This window comes from Gossypium hirsutum, chromosome D07 (genome assembly GCF_007990345.1).
Source record: "Gossypium hirsutum isolate 1008001.06 chromosome D07, Gossypium_hirsutum_v2.1, whole genome shotgun sequence".
Classification (NCBI taxonomy): Eukaryota; Viridiplantae; Streptophyta; class Magnoliopsida; order Malvales; family Malvaceae; genus Gossypium; species Gossypium hirsutum.
Genome location: NC_053443.1, coordinates 4,055,306 through 4,074,631, shown reverse-complemented (window position 1 = coordinate 4,074,631; position 19,326 = coordinate 4,055,306). Strand labels below are relative to the sequence as shown.

At 30.0% G+C, this 19,326-nt stretch overlaps 1 protein-coding gene across 1 annotated transcript; it reads right to left on the bottom strand.

Annotated features, from left to right (window-relative positions):
- Positions 1 to 8,105: 8,105 nt before the first annotated feature.
- LOC107953718 (glutamate receptor 2.8) lies at positions 8,106 to 13,779 on the bottom strand. The gene is made up of 5 exons (XM_016889107.2): positions 13,305 to 13,779; positions 9,887 to 11,226; positions 9,487 to 9,799; positions 8,988 to 9,394; positions 8,106 to 8,890 (listed from the first exon to the last, which is right to left on the bottom strand). The coding sequence occupies exons 1-5, from the start codon at positions 13,600 to 13,602 to the stop codon at positions 8,312 to 8,314; spliced, it is 2,937 nt and encodes a 978-aa protein (XP_016744596.1). The 5' UTR covers positions 13,603 to 13,779; the 3' UTR covers positions 8,106 to 8,311.
- Between the last annotated feature and the right edge of the window lie 5,547 nt (positions 13,780 to 19,326).

The window sequence follows — 19,326 nt, the reverse complement described above, 5'->3', positions numbered from 1 at the left end:
CTTATTCAATGGGAAGTTTCAGTCTTCTCTTTCACCTCCTCTTCCTCCGGTTTCTTGCCATCTAGGGTTTCCGTCGCCATAGAAATCACCAGTAAAATTAAAAGGAAACTATACATTCCCTTGAAAGCCTAAAATTAAAAGAAACCTTAACAGATTGAGAGAAAAGGAGTAGCGATGGTGAGTGAATTCAGTGCAGTGAAATGAAAAGGAAAAAGAAGGGTGATTGGCGTAGGTGTATTGACTTGGTGTTGCTGGAAATGGGAAAGTTGGGGGCAAATTTTGAGATAAAAAGGTAAAAAGAATTAAGTACAATCTTTTATTTGGGGGGCGCACGGAGATGAGAAGAAGAGGAGTAATGAGCGGGTAACCAAAATAATTTTTTCGGAATTGAGCGGGATTTTAATTAGTTTTTGCGGCGTTTTTCATAAAAACGCCGCTATTTTTTATCTTTTGTACCATTCGACAAAAATAATCTGTGAAATATTTTTTGTGGCGTTTTTAAAAAAACGCCGCTATTGCTAATCTTTTGCGGCGTTTTTCTAAAAACGCCACAAAAAATTATTTCATTTTGAATAAAACGACGTCATTTTGTTCTGTTAAAATTTTTTTATTTTATCAGCTAAAAATTATTAGTTAAGTAATTTTATAAAACATTTATTATTATTATTTATAAATTGATTTTTTATAAAATAAAAAAAACTAAGTACTCTCAAAATAAATATTTTATATTTTAATAAGAAAACAAATAATAAAATAACTGTAATTAATTATTAAGTTAGAATTATCCAATGTAAGCAATCACTCTCTCAAATATCAAATTTCTATTAAAGATTGAAACGTTAATCATGATTTTAAATTATTATTTTCCAATCTAATCTCCATTTTATTAGATATATTTTTTTCTAACTAAAATATAATTACTATTATTTTGCTTTTATTTATTTATCAATATAATTACTATTAATACTAACTAAAATATAATTACTATTATTTTACTTTTATTTATTTATTTATCATTATTTTTTTAAATCTAATATTTAAATATATAAATTAAAAAACACCAATTAATCCTAAACCCTAAATCGTAAAATAGAAACTCTAAACCCCTAACTCCTATCTCCTAAACCCTAAATCATAAAACAAAAACTCTAAACCCTTAACCCCTATTTTACAATTATATAAGAACTTAATTGATATATAAATTAAAAAATACTAATTAATCTAAACCTTAACCCAACCCCGAATATTTAAACCCTAAATCACTAACTCTTAACCTCTAACATCTAACCCCTAACCCCTAACTACTAACCCCTAAACCTTATTTAATGCTAAAATCAACTTTCCAGTTTTGTTATGCTAAATTTTTTTTTATAAATTAATTTTTTATAAAAATAAAAAAACCAAGTACTTTCAAAATAAATATTGTATATTTTAATAAGAAAACAAATAATAAAATGGTTGTAATTAATTATTAAGTTAGAATTATCCAAATTAAATAATTAACTATATATCCATATCATTTTTATTTTTGTATTTTTTTCTTATAATTTGGTCCTCTCCAAAATAAATAATTATACTTAAATATCCATATCAATCTATTACTTTTTTTAACTTATTTATTAATTCTATTTAAACTAATATTTAAATATATCAAATGGTTTAGATTAATTTTTTTTAAATATAAAAGCATTAATTAATTGTATAAAATTTTATCATTTAACAAATTTCAAGTAACCTTAACCTTAAACCCTAAATTAACCATTCAATACATATAAAGTCTATCTATTATATATCTCTTAAATAATTTAAACTATATACTCATAATTTCAATATATTTGATTTATTATTATCTCTTTTACAATTATATAAGAACATATTTAAAATATAAATTAAAAAATAAATAATCTAAACTCAAAACCTTAACCTGACCCCGAATTCCTAAACCTTAAATCTCTAACTCTTAAACCCTAACATCTAATCCCTAAACCCCTGACCTCTAAACCTTAAATCCCAACCCTTAAACCATAAACGCTAATCCATAATCCCTAAATCCATACTCCCTAAACATTAAAATATAAACTCCTAAATCGGCCTTAAATCTTAAATTAATCATATACCCTAAACTAAAAACCCTAAACAAATTTATTATTATCTCTTTTACAATTATATAAGAACATATTTAAAATATAAATTAAAAAAATAATTAATCTAAACCCAAAACTCTAACCAGACCCCCAAATCCCTAACTTTTAACCCCTAACACGTCTAACCCCTAAAGCCTTAACCCTCTAACCCTTAAACCTTAAATCCCAACCCTTAAACCATAATCTCTAAACCCATACTCCCTAAACTAAAAACCCTAAACTATAGTGATAATTAATTCAATATTTTAAAATTAATACTATTTCTTTTACGATTATATAAGAAAATTTTTAATATATAAACTAAAAAACAATTAGTAATCATGTACCCAAAAAACTTTAAAATTATTTTAAATAATAGTATTTTAATTTTTCCATGTGTTTTATTTCAAATTATTTCTATCTGTCATTATTTTTTCTGAAGATTTTAAATATTCAATTAGAAATAAATTGAATTTCATTTAATATAAATAAACCAATTAAGATAAAATGCTTTTAGCGGCGCTTCTTAAAAAACGCCCCTAAAGACCAGAGCTTTAGCGGCGCTTCTTAAAAAACGCCGCTAAAGACCAGAGATTTAGCGGCGCTTCTTCAAAAACGCCGCTAAAGACCAGAGCATTAGTGGCGCTTCATCAAAAACGCCGCTAAAGACTAGAGCATTAGCGGCGCTTCTTAAAAAACGCCGCTAAATCGCTAAAAACTCACGAAAACGACGACGTTAGGTTTAGGTTTTTGCGGCGCTTTTTGTAAAACGCCGCTAATGCTCATTTTTAGTGGCGTTTTTAGAAAAGCGCCGCTAATACTCGATCTTTAGCGGCGTTTTTTATATAGCGCCGCTAATGATTGATTTTTAGCGGTGTTTTTTATTCAAACGCCACTAAAAACGCCGCTAAAAGTCTGTTTTGGTGTAGTGCCTCTTTTCTCAAACTAGTTACGCCAGAAATCCTCCGTTACCTAAACTATGGTTAATTAATGTTTTCTTTTCATACTGTTTTAATACTTTCATATTATTATTGTTGTTGAGGAAGGCTGATTTTTCAAAATATCTTTCGCACAGCAGTTAACTGAATTTTTCAATAACGTTAGAAAGTGTCATTTTTTGAGATTTTATCTCTCGTACTCTACTAATTAAGGCTTCACATATAGGTGAACTATATAGTTATGTTATACTCAATATCGACACCTCTCCCCTAAATCTTACCGGTCTGCTTCAAGTTCTGTAAACTAATTCTCTTAGAGTTAACTTTTAACGGAGCACGAGAAATAAATCTAACATTATATATTGAATCTAATAGGCTGCTTGGGCGACAACATTTTAAAGATTGACATTATTATTGATTTTTTTATAAATATACTTTAAAAAAGAAATTCACCAATATACCAATTATTTATTAGAAAATTGTGCGATTTACCATTCAGAGGAGAGGTTAATAAATTAACAATGGGTTCATTTAACTCCAATGTATGCAAAATACAATAGTGTTTTCACTCAACAAATTCAGCTTAAAATTTCTCAGCTTGACATCTGCTTACCTATATAGAATACAAGTGCTGAAAATTTATTACTAAGGTTCTCAAATATTATGTGAATTTAGCAAGTGGAAAACGCAACAACTGGGGAGAGTTGGTGGTTCCACGTTTTATGTTCCAAGTTTTGGGTTCAAATATTAGTAATGTCATTTTTTTCCTCTTAATTTGTGTTATGTATAAAAAAAGAAAAACAAGTTGAATATAAGTCGTGGAAACTTTTTTTTACCTAACCCAATTATTAACATGTTTCTGATTTAATCTCATAAGTTTAAAATTTTTTATTTAGTCACTAACGTTATCGAAATTTAATATATATTTTGATTATTCATCCATTAAATCATTAACAAAGTACTAACATGACCAATTTCATTGACATAATAATAAAATTAATCCTCCAATATTGATAGCTTTTATCAATGTGACCCTAATTCTTAAAAATTTAATAAATTTAACCCTCAACTTTACATATTATGTCAATTTAATCTAGATTTTAAAAATTTAAAAATAAAAATTGAAAAATCTTAAAAAATAAGAATAATAAAAGCATTTAGAAGTTTTATTTTTCGATAAAAATATATACTAAATTGTAAATAAATTAATACCCATTTTTATCTTTTTAAACATGAAATTTATTTATTAAAATAATTTTATAAATAAAATATTTTAAAAAAAACTCACAAGACTTAAATCAAATTCAAAATTTTTCTTATTTTTAGTTTTATTTTATAAATAATAATTTATTTATTTATTATATGTTTTCTATTGTTCCTTAGTCCTTGTCAAATTTGTCGAGTGATGGGTATCACCTTTACCCACAACCATTGGCATCAATAACCTTTACTTCCAATAGCTCGATTTCAACATCCTCCATCATTGTGCCATCGAACTAGGAATCGGTTGTGGAGCTGTCGGCATGGCCCTATAGCTACAGGGTCTCCTAGACCTCATCCTCACCTATAAACCTTCAGTCACGCCTGCCCCCAAGCACAACCTTAGAGGCAACAAATTTGTTCTGGGTAATAACCTAAAGATATTGATTCTTGCCCTTTTTAACTTCAAGTCATAGTTTTTGACCCAACTTGAATATGATGGTCAAAAATGTTGAGAAAAGAGAAAAATCGAATCTACTTAAGTCTTCTTTATGATTTTTTCCTTTATTTTTTATTTATAAAATTATCATTTTAATAAATATATAATGTCATGTTAGAAAATGGAAAAATAGATATTCATTTATTTATAAATATTTTTCTAATTTTGTATGTGTCTTTATAAAATCTTATGTATTTTTTTTATAAATATGAGCATTAAAATGATTTTTTTATTATTTTTAAAGACTTTTAAAATTTTTAAGAATCAATACTAAATTGACATAGCGTGTAAAATCGAGGGTCAAATTTAAATTAGAGTCAAATTGATAGAATTTATAAATATTAAACGACTAAATTTATTATTATACTAATGATAAAACAACCACATCGACATTCTATTATTGATTTAACATATGAGTGACTAAATATTAAATTTTGATAACAACGAAAATAGAAATTCACTAATCATCATTTATTACCTTTTTCTTTTTTTTAGTAAATTACAAGAGGAATGTAAAGTCGTAACAGTAATACAAGTGGTGTGACTTAAACCCAGACTATACCTGAGACAGTGAACGCCCTAAGTACCAAACTAATGCATGAGTTGCTCATCTTGGTAACCTGCTAACCTTATTGGAATATTGTTCGGTGCATTTTTCATTTGGTTCGTGTGTGAACGAGCTTCACTTTTTAATTGTTATATATAATTCTCGTCTTCTTTACTTGTGAACTTGGGCTTCATTCTAACTACCGAATATATCCTTTTATATAAGTATAATTCTCTTCTTCTTTACTTGTGAACATGAGTTTCATTCGAACTACCCAAATGATGTCGTTTTCCAAATTTGTTTTTTCTTTTTCTTCTGTTAATTTCTTGTTTAGCTTTACCTTTTATATATAGACTATAATTTACGTCTTAAATTTATATTAATTTGTTGATTGAGTTGATATTACGAATCAATTATGAAATCATTAAAACATATTTATTTTAAAAGGTAATTAATATTATTATATATTAATCTTCACATAAAATGATTAAAAAATATCGAATACAATATCAACAATTCATATAAAAAAACTTAGCTACTACACTAATAATAATTTGTTAATATGCTTTTATAAATATGTTTTTCAATATAAAATACATATTTTCGTTCACTCACATTGTGAATGCGATAAAATTTAGTAATATATAATATGTTTGTTTGAATTGAGGTCATGAATTAATGAGAGACCAACTCAATTAGAAAATTACTAAAAACCCACTTCTTTTATGTTTTTTTTGTCTTTTTATATTTTATATAAAATTTATAAAAATCAATTTAAATTAACACATGGTAAGATTTGAACACAAGTCATCATGGTTTTTAAATGTACCTCAACTTTATCAATTCAATCAAACTCTCATTTATTTTTGGGATAAATCTCAAAACTATACATAAATCATGATTTAATGTATAATTTTATACATGAATTTTAATTTTGTTTAATTTTATACACGAAATTTTGATTTGAGTAAATTAAGGAGAAATAAAAAATTGGAAGAAGAGAAATCAAAATTGAAGAAAGAGAAAGAAGTGATAAAACTTCTACAGTAAAGAATTGGTTCTTGGTTCGAACACCCTTCATCACTTGTTTAGACCTACATATCCATTCTTTCATGACCTTGTTACGTGCTCCTAAAGTCCATCTTCATCATGTGTGGATACATACATCGAAAAGTCTATCCCCATATCTCATTCCACTTTTTAGAATTCATACTTTCTTTTTGGAAGAATTCTGAATCGCTATTGCATCGTTGAATAATAATAAAAGGCAAGAATAAGGTCTAGGGTAAAAACCCAACGACAAGCAGTTTAAAGCAAAATAGAGTTAAGAAAAAGGCACACAAGGTTGTCAAGGTATTCAAATTTGGTTTAAAATCAAATTAATCGATCTAATTCGGTTAGTTAATCTAATTCGGTCGGAGGTCAGTTAATAATTTTTTGAAAGTTTAGTTACTGGTTAATTTAATTCGAAATTGAGTAATTAATCAAACAGAATAATTAATATTATATATTATATGTATCAATTAGTTCGGATAGTTCAGATAATTCGGTCAAATAAGCATTATCAATTTTTTCATATGTTTTATACTTGTTTTAACCAAAAAAACAAAAGTATATAAATTTCTGTTAATTGGTTAACCGATCGAATTAACCGAAACATTTTAATTCGATTACATTTTTTTAAAAAATTGATTCAATAAACAGTTAAAGGATTAAAAAATTCGATTAACCGTTTCAAACACCCCTAATCCATTTTGTAGAAATCAAGGAACATCTATGAGTACTCCTAAAGTCTTACAATTTTCCAAATTGACCTTTGCACCTCAAATTGTCACAATTAGACCTGGCACATATCAAAGGGTTATCATTTTAGGGAATGAAAGAGTAAACTTTCATGTGATATTCCATGAATTCTCATGTTTTTATAAAAATGTTTCGTTTGTGAGCTTGGAGCAACGAGCATGATTCCGTCGTTGTGAAGTTTTTCTAGTTGGACTTATATCTTGTTTAGAGCCTTTCATTTTTGAAAAAACAAAAATTTGACGCTGAATTTCTGGTATAAGTTGGAGTTGCTAACGAAACACTTTCAGATTTTAACCAAAATCTTTCTTTTAATAAAATACTTGTTTTGCAACGAATTAATATTTTCTAAATCAAATTTAAAAAATTTAGAAAAGTTTAATTACAATTATAAATTATCTTGGGTCTTTAAAAACTTACTTGGATATTATGTTTAAATCATAAAATAAGGGTATGAAGTTCTTTGACTTGACATCAAGATTGTTCGGGTTGAGATGAATGAGAATTTTTCTAAAGCTTAAAACTTGAAAAACATTTATCTAACATTTGAACCATTAGAAGATTTTGGAGACAATTTAAAATCATTTTCAAATTGTTCGAAGGTGATCAAAGGTGTTTGGGGTGCAAAAAAAATCACACAAAGTCAAAATGACTCAAAATATTGTAGTGGCTTGGGTTTGGGGCACTTGTTGTGTAGTAATTTTTTTTGTCGGACTTATTGCGATACCACTAAGGAAAAGTACCGATACTTGGGTCTCTCAATATGTAGGGATGATCATTCTCATATGTTGCAAAATATAAAAATCTAATATAATTTTTATTTAACATAAAATATAATTTCTCATTATATATTTTACATTAAAAAAACAGAATGTAATGATGTTAATAAGTATTTTACATTTGTACCTCATTCTTACAACCTAATTTAAATTTAAATACAATTTTATCACTTATTTTAATTTCACCACTAAAATATTTAATCTAATTGACACTATTACTTTTAATCAATCTTATCATTCATTCAAGAGTAGCCTAAGTAATTACTTAAACTTGGATCCCAAGTAATTACTTAAAATAGGGTTTATTTTAGCAGCAAAATAGCTAGATTAGGATCCTACTTAATTATACTATATACACAACCGTTTACATAAATCTTTGAGTAATGCGTTCAACTGTGCGACAATATCTAAATCATCAAATCTTCTTATTGGCCATGACTGTAATCAGCAAGCTCAATAGAAGATCTTTCTGGAGATGGGGGTATATCTGGAGAATCTGTAACTGAGCCTTGTTCTACCAAGAAAACAAAGTCTGAAGGATCTATCTGGTTCGACCCAACTGATGGACTTGGCGGGCAGTTAGTATTTGTTGAGCTTCCATAAGCGCCTATACTATGAACACTACAATGGCAGCTTGCATCTCTGGGTTCAGTTTTTTTGAAAGTATGGGAGCTCAGGTCTTTCTGATCAAAGATTCTAAACATGGTTCGAACTTTTCTCCACACTGAATTTTCGGGATGGAACTGAAACAAGACATGCTTTTGTTCATACAAGAACATTGCTGCAAAAATGATGAGCGCAGATATCGATGCAACCCCAGCAATGAGGAAAAGGCCCCAAAAGCTCTCGAGGCCAAGACTGTTCGATGAAACAGTGGGGTCGAAATCAGGACAAGTAGCGTTGTTGAACCATTTGTTGTGAATTTTTTGCATTTCATCACCTTGAGTAACATTCAAGATTGCCCTTGAAACATCTGCTACAAGAGGAGATCCTTTTTGGAAAACCTACAAAACGATAATAAATAGTAATTGTAATAATAAGCTGTAAGCATATTATATCATATGGAATCGATGAAGGTCGAGAGAGAGAGAGAGAACTCACGAAGCCAAAGCCATCGGTTTTAAATGTTGGTTTGACGGTAGTATATTTGCCACAGTACTTTGAAAGAAATAGCCTAATATAAGGGATTTCATCCAAAGCAGCAGAGATACCACCTTTGGCACTGCCTTCGGTGAAAAGATCATGGAGTTCTTCAAGAGTTCCATATTTCTTGATGTGGGATTCATCGAATTTCATCTCCAATAACATATCCTTAACAAATGAGGCACTTAGAAAACCAACACTTTCCCTTCTCTTCAAGAGCTGATTTATATCAGTTACAGTGGGCTGGAGTTGCTCCACTGTTAAAAGTGACGTTAAACTAGCAGTGTAACTTTGGGTAAGAACGAGAACCACGAAGCACCATATGATTACCACAAATCTACTCAAATTGCTCACCACTTTCTCCCCTGTAAAAAATTATTCAACTCAAGAACAAATAAATTGCCTGCCGCTAACATATTTGTAAATTGAAAAGGTGAAAGAGGAGTTAAGTTATTACGATGAGCAAACACCATGGTTGAGAAGGAGAACCAGAAGCTGGTGCCGACTTGATGTGCAGGTGGTCCACGGAAATCTTCGTTGATTCTATGCTCCAGAACCCAAACGACAAACCCGATGAAGACAAAGAAGCACCCACTGGTTACCCAGAGATCCGATGTCAAGGGCTGTAAGAAAACCCATGCATTCTTCTTATTGTTATCTCTGACGGGCACCAGCATTGACACTCCAGATTCTGTGTATGGCAATGTGTAGTCCACATACAATGATCTGTTGGCCACAATAGTTATATCTCCGACCACACCGTCATAAATCTGTGTTCATAGCCGATTGAAGCTCTCCAGTGAAACCAAGCCAGCGAATATATAAAACAAAGAGAAGGGTTAAAGGAGGAGACTTACCCCATAGAACACTTGATCAACTAAGTCATTGTATGAACCAGCAGCATTTCCTTCAGGCGTTGCAAATGGAACATACTCGTAAGGAACGGGATAAGGCATTTTACTCATTACAGCGTCGAAAACATCAATGCAGTACCCTCCAATTGATTTTGCTTTTTTAGAGTTAGAATCCCAGGTTACCTTAACAAATTCAGTAAAGCCATCTTTCACTGGAACCCCAATTTTCAATTTCTTCCCTTCTACTGGAATCTTCCAACCTTTGGGGACCGAGTTAGTATCCCCCGGCCATATAATGGGGCCAAGCTTTGGCTTGGAACTAGACTTTGCGCTTGTGTTTGTTGACTTCCAGTCTTTTACAAGTCCACTTTGGGGTGTCCAAAACCCCACCCTTCTTTCCCCATTTCCATTTACGTTAACTATTTGAAACACAGATGACTCTAACTGCCCATTAACAAAATGAAAATCTCCTGAAAGCCCTGTGAAATTAATTTTCGATAATTCTTTGATTAGCTGAGGACCGTTTTGTGAGACACCCAATGTCTCAAGGTCTGTGGCACCGCTGCCGGAAATGTTTGTTCTGTTGAAGCGTAGGTTTGCAGTGCCAGCGTTCTCGACTGCCCTGGCCACTGCAAAAGTTGCATCATAAGCCCATAATCCAAAAATGTTCATTTCAGCATTAACATTTGGATTGTCACTCTGGAATTTCCTTTTCCATCGAACTGTAAAGTTTTCAAGCTCTTTCGATTTGGGAACATAAGACTTCACCCCTAAAATCCCTTGCAAGGCATTAATAGCCGAGGAATTAATCGATCTCCACAAAGTAGTCATGGAATCAGTCATGATCCAAACATACCCTTCACTCATCATTCCAATCTCTTCAGCTTTGACCAAAATCCTAGACCCAAGAGGCATAGTCGCATGCACAATGAACACTCTAGTTTGATTGTTCATTAGCTTGTAAAGTTCTTTAGTAATTAGGTCATCATCAGCTGACTCTGGGATGACACTCAGATATGGGACCCGAATGTTAATCTCTTGTAAGGCAGCCGTTAAGTAAGGTATAAGGGTCTCCCCAAACAGGTTGTCTATGTAGATGGGCACTACTTCTCGCCACCCAAATTCCTCGACAATGTCCCTTATGGCATTCACTTGGAAAGACCCGCTTTGGGCAGCACGGAAAAAGTATGGACTCTTAAGGGAAGTAAGAGAAGGACTAGTTGCTGAAAAGGAAATGATGGGAACCTGAGATTTGTTTCCCAGACTGATAACAAAGTTGGCCTGCATTGAACTTCTTGGCCCTATGATTGCTTGCACTTCTACATTCCTTATCAACTCCACAGCTGTTCTTCCACCAAACAATTAAGTTTAGAAATTTCTTTCTTAACATGTTAACCCTAATCTCAAATATTAATATCTCCTTAAAAAATATATTAAAGATTAACATGTGCAAAGACTGAGTCAGACAATTATAAATAAATATATACATGTATAGTAGCTTCAATTGATTTCATCTTTCAGGTCAAACAGTGCATGTGAAGAGAGGAAGATGTACTGTACGTTTCAACCATCAATTGCTGGTGTGATACAAGTTGGAAGGCAAGTCTTGGGTCAGAATAATTATTAAAGCCAATAACAGAACAGTGAATCCTAACTTTGTAGGGTGGTAAAATGTACCCATTTTCTATTTTATTTAAATAAATTTATAAAATTAAAATATTTTTGAAAAAATTAATTTATTTATTATTTTTAGTTCAGTTCAATTTTTTTTCCTAAAATGATATATTGGTTTTTCATTCAATCAATATGATTGACCAATTTAAATATAATTCAATTCCAACAACCATAGAAAAATGTGTCGAAAAAGAAACCTCTAAACTTTTTTTTATATAAGGCATGTATTATTTTCTAATCACACACGTCTTGGTACCTTTTTTTCATTACACCCTTTAATTTTATTTTATTTATATTTTAAATCCTCAAATTGAAACCCAATTTTTTAAGTATTATGAAGATTAAACCTTTTAAAATGATCTAACCTTTATAAAAAAAAAAACTCAAATAAGCCAAATCTTTTAAAATAGATAAATAAGGGTCTAGCATTTTTCGAAAGTGCAGATTTTCAAATGCTGTATACTAGATTTCAAATTATGTTCGGGCTATTTTCTTTTCTTTTCAAGCAATATATGATTCAAGTGTGAGCATTTATTTAATTTTTTTTTACAAATTAAGTCGAAGTGTATAAAATTTTTTTATTTAAACACTTTTATAAAAATTAGGTTGTTATTTAATTATTTTAAAAGTTACCCTTAATTTCAACATTTACCCTATTCTATATGTTTTTATATATATTCTTGTTGGCCAAAAATAGTAGAAGTCTACGTGTAATGTGAATAGCCACAGGTAACAACAACTGCCACTGTGTTGGTTTACTAGCTAGCTAAGCTATAAAATATGGAGTATTATAATATAAACTACAAATTAAGTGAAACAAGTGCATTCTTCTAACCTTTTAGATTTACATATTTTTACAGTAAATTCAAAATATAAAAATATTGACTTGTGAAACCAAAACTATATTCTTATGCATTTACCACACCCGAATATATATATTTTTTATTTTACAAGCAATTTTAAAATTTGTTATATATTATTAACTCGTATAATATATTTATCAACCCTCTTCACTAATAATATACCTAATATTTTCTCTTAAATAAATGACATGCATATATTATGATTCATTTTTTATTTATCTAAAGATAAATGGCAACATTATCTTTTATGTGGCCAAAAATGACAGGAGTCGAGATATATAGTACTATCAATGTGAAAATACAGCAAGCCGTCACTGTGTTGACTTACTAGTTAGCTAAGTTTTTCTATTAAAAAAAAAGTATGATATAATTGAACAAAAAAAATAAGTATAATATAAAAATTAAGTGAATTTAGTGCATTCGTTGAAGGTTCCAGATTTCACAAATGAATTTAATATAATAATACATTTCATATTGTAAATTGAAAATAAAATATTTTGATTTTATTTGTGAGATTATAATACTTCAAAGAAATTCATAAAAAAAGGACCCTGCTCATTTTATACTTAAATAATTATTTTAATAAATATATGTTTTTTATTGCATTTAGCATTGTTGGCGTGAATAATGTTGAAATGTATTTATGTTTTTATTTAAGTGTAAGGAAAATATTATGGGTAGTTTTAAATTTTAATATAAAATAATTAATATTACTAGATGATGAAAATAATTATTTTTCTCAACTAATCTCTGGGAAAATATAAGTAGAATATATATATATTAGAATCTTGCATGAGATTATCATAAGCAACCTTGAACTTGGTTATCAGATATTGATATATAAATGTAAAACCGATAGTTTTAAAGGAGATGAGAGGACGAACCGGCAGAGGCGGCGGCAACGACGTCACCCATGGAGTCCTTGGTGTTGAAGACGAGCCTGGTTTTGTAGTGAGGATGAGTGGCGTAAAAGTCTGAAAGGGCCATGTTCATACAACTCATCCCTATCTTCCCAACCAATGAGTCCATGTCAAGAACCACACCCACTTTAACAGGGATGGTGGCGTCGCCGGTGGTGTTTTGAGACTGAGCCACCACTCCTTCTGAAAAACAAACATTAAGGAAAAGACAGATAGTGATGAATGAATTGAAATTAATGCGACTGGTAGGGCTCCCCTTCATCTTGGAGCTCTTCTACCTCTTACTTCCCCCAAATAACAACCTTTAAAACAACACAAGTGACAAATACAAGGAAGTAAATTGTAGCCTATATATATATATATAATATCTCTTACAGCTGAAAAAATAAATAGTAGCTAATTAAAAAAATATGTAAAAACAAATTCATAATATCTTGTGTTTCTAGTGATGTCTAAAAGATATGGATTGCTATTTATATCCCTTCTTCAAAAGCGTAGACTCATACGTAAAGACATGAAAGTCAATAACTTTAACTTTATAAAATTAACATAATATAGTAGCCTTCAAAAGGTTTTCATTGTATTTCCCAAAAAAAGAAACTTTAATTTTTTTAAAAAAAATTAAGAACAAAAATAATTAAAAAGAAGGGAAGATTATTGAAAATTAATTATATCTTATTTTAAAATTAAAATATTTAGTAAAAGGGAATAAAAAGTAGCTTATGTAGAGGAAAAGGAAATTAGCTTGAGTGGGACATTATATAATAAATGGTACATGACTAGTATTAGTATAACATTTTTGTCTTCTGTCAGAACAACGTTTACCTTGACCAATTCAAAGCCAGAATATGGCTTCTTATGCTCTAAGAAAACAAATCAAATTAATATACAATCTCTGCCATTCAGTTCAGACAAAATTTCAAAGTGAAAACCCTCAAATGGATGATTTTTTCCCTACTTAATAAATTTACGAATATATTTTAATATTTAAAACTTATATATATTTATATGCCATACGTTTAACTATACTGAACATCAATCATTTTCAAAGTTAACATCATTCACAATAACATACTTTCCAGGAAAATTCGTTGGGAAGCTGAAATGTCATAAAATGGACAAGGACTTTGAAATGGATATATGTTGATTTAGGACTTAACCGGAGAAGGATGTAGGGGAGTGAAGAGGGGTTATTGAGAAGTTCGATTTATTCGGTTCGGGTGGGGAGTTGAAGTTAATAGAGAATGATAGTGGAATTTGAGGGTGGAGGATTCGGAAAATCTTGAGGAAATATAAGCTTGGTATTCTTGAAGGGTTGATCCCCTTTTCATTGTTTTTGACATTTTTAGGTGAAGATCTCATGCAATGTGGTGTTAATGTGTTGGATTTTCATTCAACCATCATTACAGAATATGTGAGAATGTCTTTAATGAGATGAAGATGTTTGTGATAAGGCTAATCTTATCACCCTTTCTAACTCTGATAGAATAGAGCAGTTGATGAGTACACGTGATGTTTGATGATCAAACTATTTCATATTCCCAATTAAAAGTAATCCGTTCTCCAAATAATTCTTCTGAAAAATTGAGTTCACACCAGTGTTCTCTCAACTTGATGATGATGACCTCTCCCAAACTTGTCATGTGTCTTATCCCAAATGGGGATATAAGAATATATTTACACATATATGAGTAATCAAGTATCTTACTTCTCACGAATCTTAGAGCCCAATTTTATTTTCTTTTAAAAGGAAAAACCATAAATCCCAATCATAAAATTGTATGACTTGGTGTCACTTTTCCTATTAAAATTGTACTTTCTTCCTTTTTTTTAACTCAACTTATTAGAAAAAAGGAATGATTGTATGAAATTGTGATTCTATATTAGATCTTATCCTTTTTCAATAGGAGAATGATAAATTAGATTTTTCCTTCTGATTTTTAGTGTTTTTAGCTGGATTTAAATTTTTTGAGGAGGAAAAAAATTGAAAATCAAAAAGAAAAACCCGATTTGTCATTCTTCTATTGAAAACAAAGATAGAGATGGCGTGAAATATTTACTGTTTCATACAATCCCTTTCCATAAAAAAAAGTGCTTTAAAGCAGATGATGCCTTATTGTCTTGATTTTTGGATTTTGAATATTAAGATTCAATTTTTTATCTTAGAAAAATTACGTGTGCCTAATTAATTTAATTAATTTAGTTATATAATTAATTTTAGCTCCCTTGTTTTGATGAAGTTTCCCTTTTTTTTATTCCTTACTAATATAATTTATCCATGCTTCATATTGATTATTTATTTCAAATTATAGAGTGAAAATTTAAATATTAGAATATATTCTAAGTAAGGTTTTTAGAATCAGGCTGTTGAATTGGTCATGCCATTAGTTTGTACAATTTAATTAAATAAATTATTAAAAATCATTAAAAAAAACTCGGCTTAATTCATTTTTAGCCTCGTTCAATCAGTTCATACCAGTTTATGGCTCAACTGATTTGATGCTTCTCTCCGGACCAATACCCCGGCCAATCTGGTCTAGTTCAAACAACCATGACTCTTAGGGTCTGTTTGATAGGGGGAAAACCATTTCCGGAATTGGTTTTCCCCATTTTTCGGTGTTTGATTGGAGGAAAATGATTTCTTATTGTAAAATATTTTACAAAACACGGGAAAAGGAGTTCTTGTTTGAGGAAAATGTCTTACCGTTTTGAATTCGGTAAGACATTTTCCGGAAAATGACCCATTCTTCTCCCATTTCCCCTTCTCCTCCCCTTTCCCCTTCTCCTTCCCTTTCCCGTTTCGAAGCCTAGAATCGCCTCCAAGCCATGGCAGTGGCCTTCAGAGAGAAGTTGCCAATTCTCGAAAAGTGTAGCCCTCGGCAGTCAATCTGATGGAAAAAGCTCTCCTTGAAGCTTTGTTTGGATTCCATTTTGCTTTTGCCCAAAATCCATTCGATGCGTCGTTTCGCCCCCGCTATGGGAGAAGCTTTAGAGGGATCCCGATTCTGGTAATGCCCGAGGCGTCGCAGCCTCAGTCTCTTAAGCCCAAGATGGTATCCATCCCCGTCCACTTCGTCGGTTCGGAGCGGGGCAGATCCGACTCGGCAATCAAGATCCAGAAGGGAGCAAGTGAATGACATCGAGCGTAGTGTTTCCAAGACAGAGACTGTGGAATTGATTCGGAATGACCCAAAGCAGAGATTGAAAGTGAACGAGAATCTGATGAGCTTGCTTTTCAAATTGACCCAAAGCAGAGATTGAAAATAATGCAGAAGTAATTGACCAAAATCAAGGTATTATCGATTCTTCAGATAAAAGCAATCAAATTTTAGAGTGGGAAGCAACAGAGGATGCTGAATGTGTGGCTAATTTGAGTGAATCGGAAGGAAGTTTTACTGTTGCAGTCGGAGGGAATGAGGAGAAGATATTGGAAAGCAGTGGGAATGAGAGTCAAAGCAATTGGTTAGGAGATGAAGAAGGTGAAAATAGAAGAGGGCAGTCTGACAATTGCTCTCTTTTGTTCTCTGATAATAGAAGAGGGCAGTCTGAAAATAGAAGTGGGAATGAGAGTCAAAGCAATTGGTTAGGAGTCAAAGCAATTGCTCTCTTTTGTTCCAAAAAATCAAGAACGAATCATTGTATACACACCCTAGAATATCATGTCTTATATCCAACATCATCTTTTGGCATCACATATCCCATGTCTTGAATCCAAAATCATATCTTCAACCTCAAGTAAATTGGGCTTATTGGGATCCATCTAGAGTTTATAATTTCCCTTATTGCTTTTATAAGTAATATATTTTAAGAAATAATATTTAACTTTTATAATTTCCCTTCTATTAATATATTAAAAAATAACTTTTCAGGAAAATATTTTCGGGAAATCTGTTAAACAGCAGAAAATATTTTACACATATTCAATCAAACACCAGAAAACATTTTCCAGTAAGTCATTTTACAGAAATGTAAAACATTTTCCAGAAATTATTTTACGGAAAACATTTTACTGCCAATCAAACAGACCCTTAGTCTCTTCACTTTGTATATTTGAAATTTAGCCAGCCTACTTTTTTTTTTCAATAATTTAATCCATCTATTTTTTGGATTTAAAAATTCGTTTTCAAATTATATAAAACCATGTAACATTATAATTGAAATTTTTATTATATTAACTATTTGAATTAATCAGTAACATTATACAAATATAAAAATTGAATTATGTTAAAAATTAAATCTCAATTTTAAGCATATTAGAAGGACCAAAATTGAGAATTAACCATTGTTATAAAATGAAAAAAAAAAGCATGATGCATATATATATATAATTTTTAGCATATTTTAAAGACTAAAACTAAAATTATGTTTTAATATATTGTTATAGATTATCAATATTAAAAAACTTATTTTTTTTCAAATAGTATGCGATATATATATATATATTACTTTCTATTGCTTTTATTTTCATTGTTGATGAGACAACTAGACTTGTGGTATGGGTGGGAATTTTGAACCACGAATTGGAAATTAGAATTTGGCATAGACTTTGAATCCGAGGAATTGGAGAAGTAAAAGGAAGGGTAAACTATCTAGCTGGTCACCTAAATTTTAAGGAGTTTTCATTTTGGTCACTCAAAATGAAATCTTTGCAATTTGGTCACCCAACTTTTAGGGTGCTTTCATTTTAATCACCCAAGCATTAAATTACTAATGACTGTTAACTATACATGTCACATCATGCTTGCACTTTTATTTTTTTACCTAATTTTTAGGCCGCTTTCATTTTGGTCGCCCAAAAAATATATTTTTAAGTATTGATTGGAGTAAAAAAAATCATGGATTAAAGTGAAAAAGTGAGAGAAACTAAAAGAACCTACAAAAAATTTCAAATTCTACTTGTTTATTATTCCATTGCCTAAAATTTTAAATTCGGGTTCTGAAATATAAATTTTTAAATATTAAAATTCAAATTTATACTAGCAAATCGGTTGACATTTCAATAGATAAAAAATTGTCTAACAATTTATTTTGATGTTTTGAGATTATTTAAAAAAAATTATTAATGAAAGTTATTGTCTTTATTCTTCAATAGTTGTCTATGAAACCCAATTTTAACAGAAATCCTTGTAGTCAATTTCATATTCCATTCCAAACAAAACTTATAATTTTTTCATCACTTCTTTACCCGAATGAAAAAAACAATTAATTTAATTAATTACATATAATTTTTAATTTACTTTTAACTTAGTATGGAAGATTTCGAGATTATATAATCAAAAAAATTTTAAATTTCGTAGATATCATTTTTTCGTTTTAATTCTTGATTTTTGTTACCCCAACCAATACTTTAAAAAAATATTTTTTGGGTGGCCAAAATAAGAACGGCCAAAAAATTGAGCGGTCAAAATGAAAGTGTAAACATGACGTAACGTGTACAGTTAACCGTCATTAGATATTTAACATTTGAGTGATTAAAATAAAATATCCTAAAAATTAAATAATCAAATCGTAAAAATTTTATTCTAAATGACCAAAATAAAGAATCGAACTATAGAGTTTAGCCAAAGAAGAAAGTCAAAGTATTATAGCAAAACTTCAAAGAGCGGAGTACTGCAAATAATAAAACCAAATTCCAAGAAGGTGAGTTGGTACATTTTCGGCCACAACTTCCTTCACATTTAAGTCTACCTTCTAAGGTGACTTTCGTATGTTCAATTCTTCCTTAGAATCATTCAATACTTAGAAAATACTTAAACTATTAATTTTACCTATTTTATTCAAAAATGATGTGAAGAGCGAGTCACATGCTATTTTTTATTAATTAATATTATTTTTGAATAAAATTAAAAATTTAAATATCACTTTTGATAATAAAAAATTAAGAAATAAAATATAGTTGAAGACCACTTTTATAAATAAATCCTAATATAATTTATATTTTAAATTCAAAAGCAAAGAAAACTAAAACAAACGAGCATTGACTTAG

Bases quoted from the DNA above. Each gene is read 5' to 3' on its own strand.
- LOC107953718 (XM_016889107.2), bottom strand. From the start codon at position 13,602: ATGAAGGGGAGCCCTACCAGTCGCATTAATTTCAATTCATTCATCACT. The intron at 9,800-9,886 runs GTAAGTCTCCTC...CTATGAACACAG, and splicing joins TTGATCAAGTGTTCTATGGG to ATTTATGACGGTGTGGTCGG. The intron at 9,395-9,486 runs GTAATAACTTAA...AATTTTTTACAG, and splicing joins AACCATGGTGTTTGCTCATC to GGGAGAAAGTGGTGAGCAAT.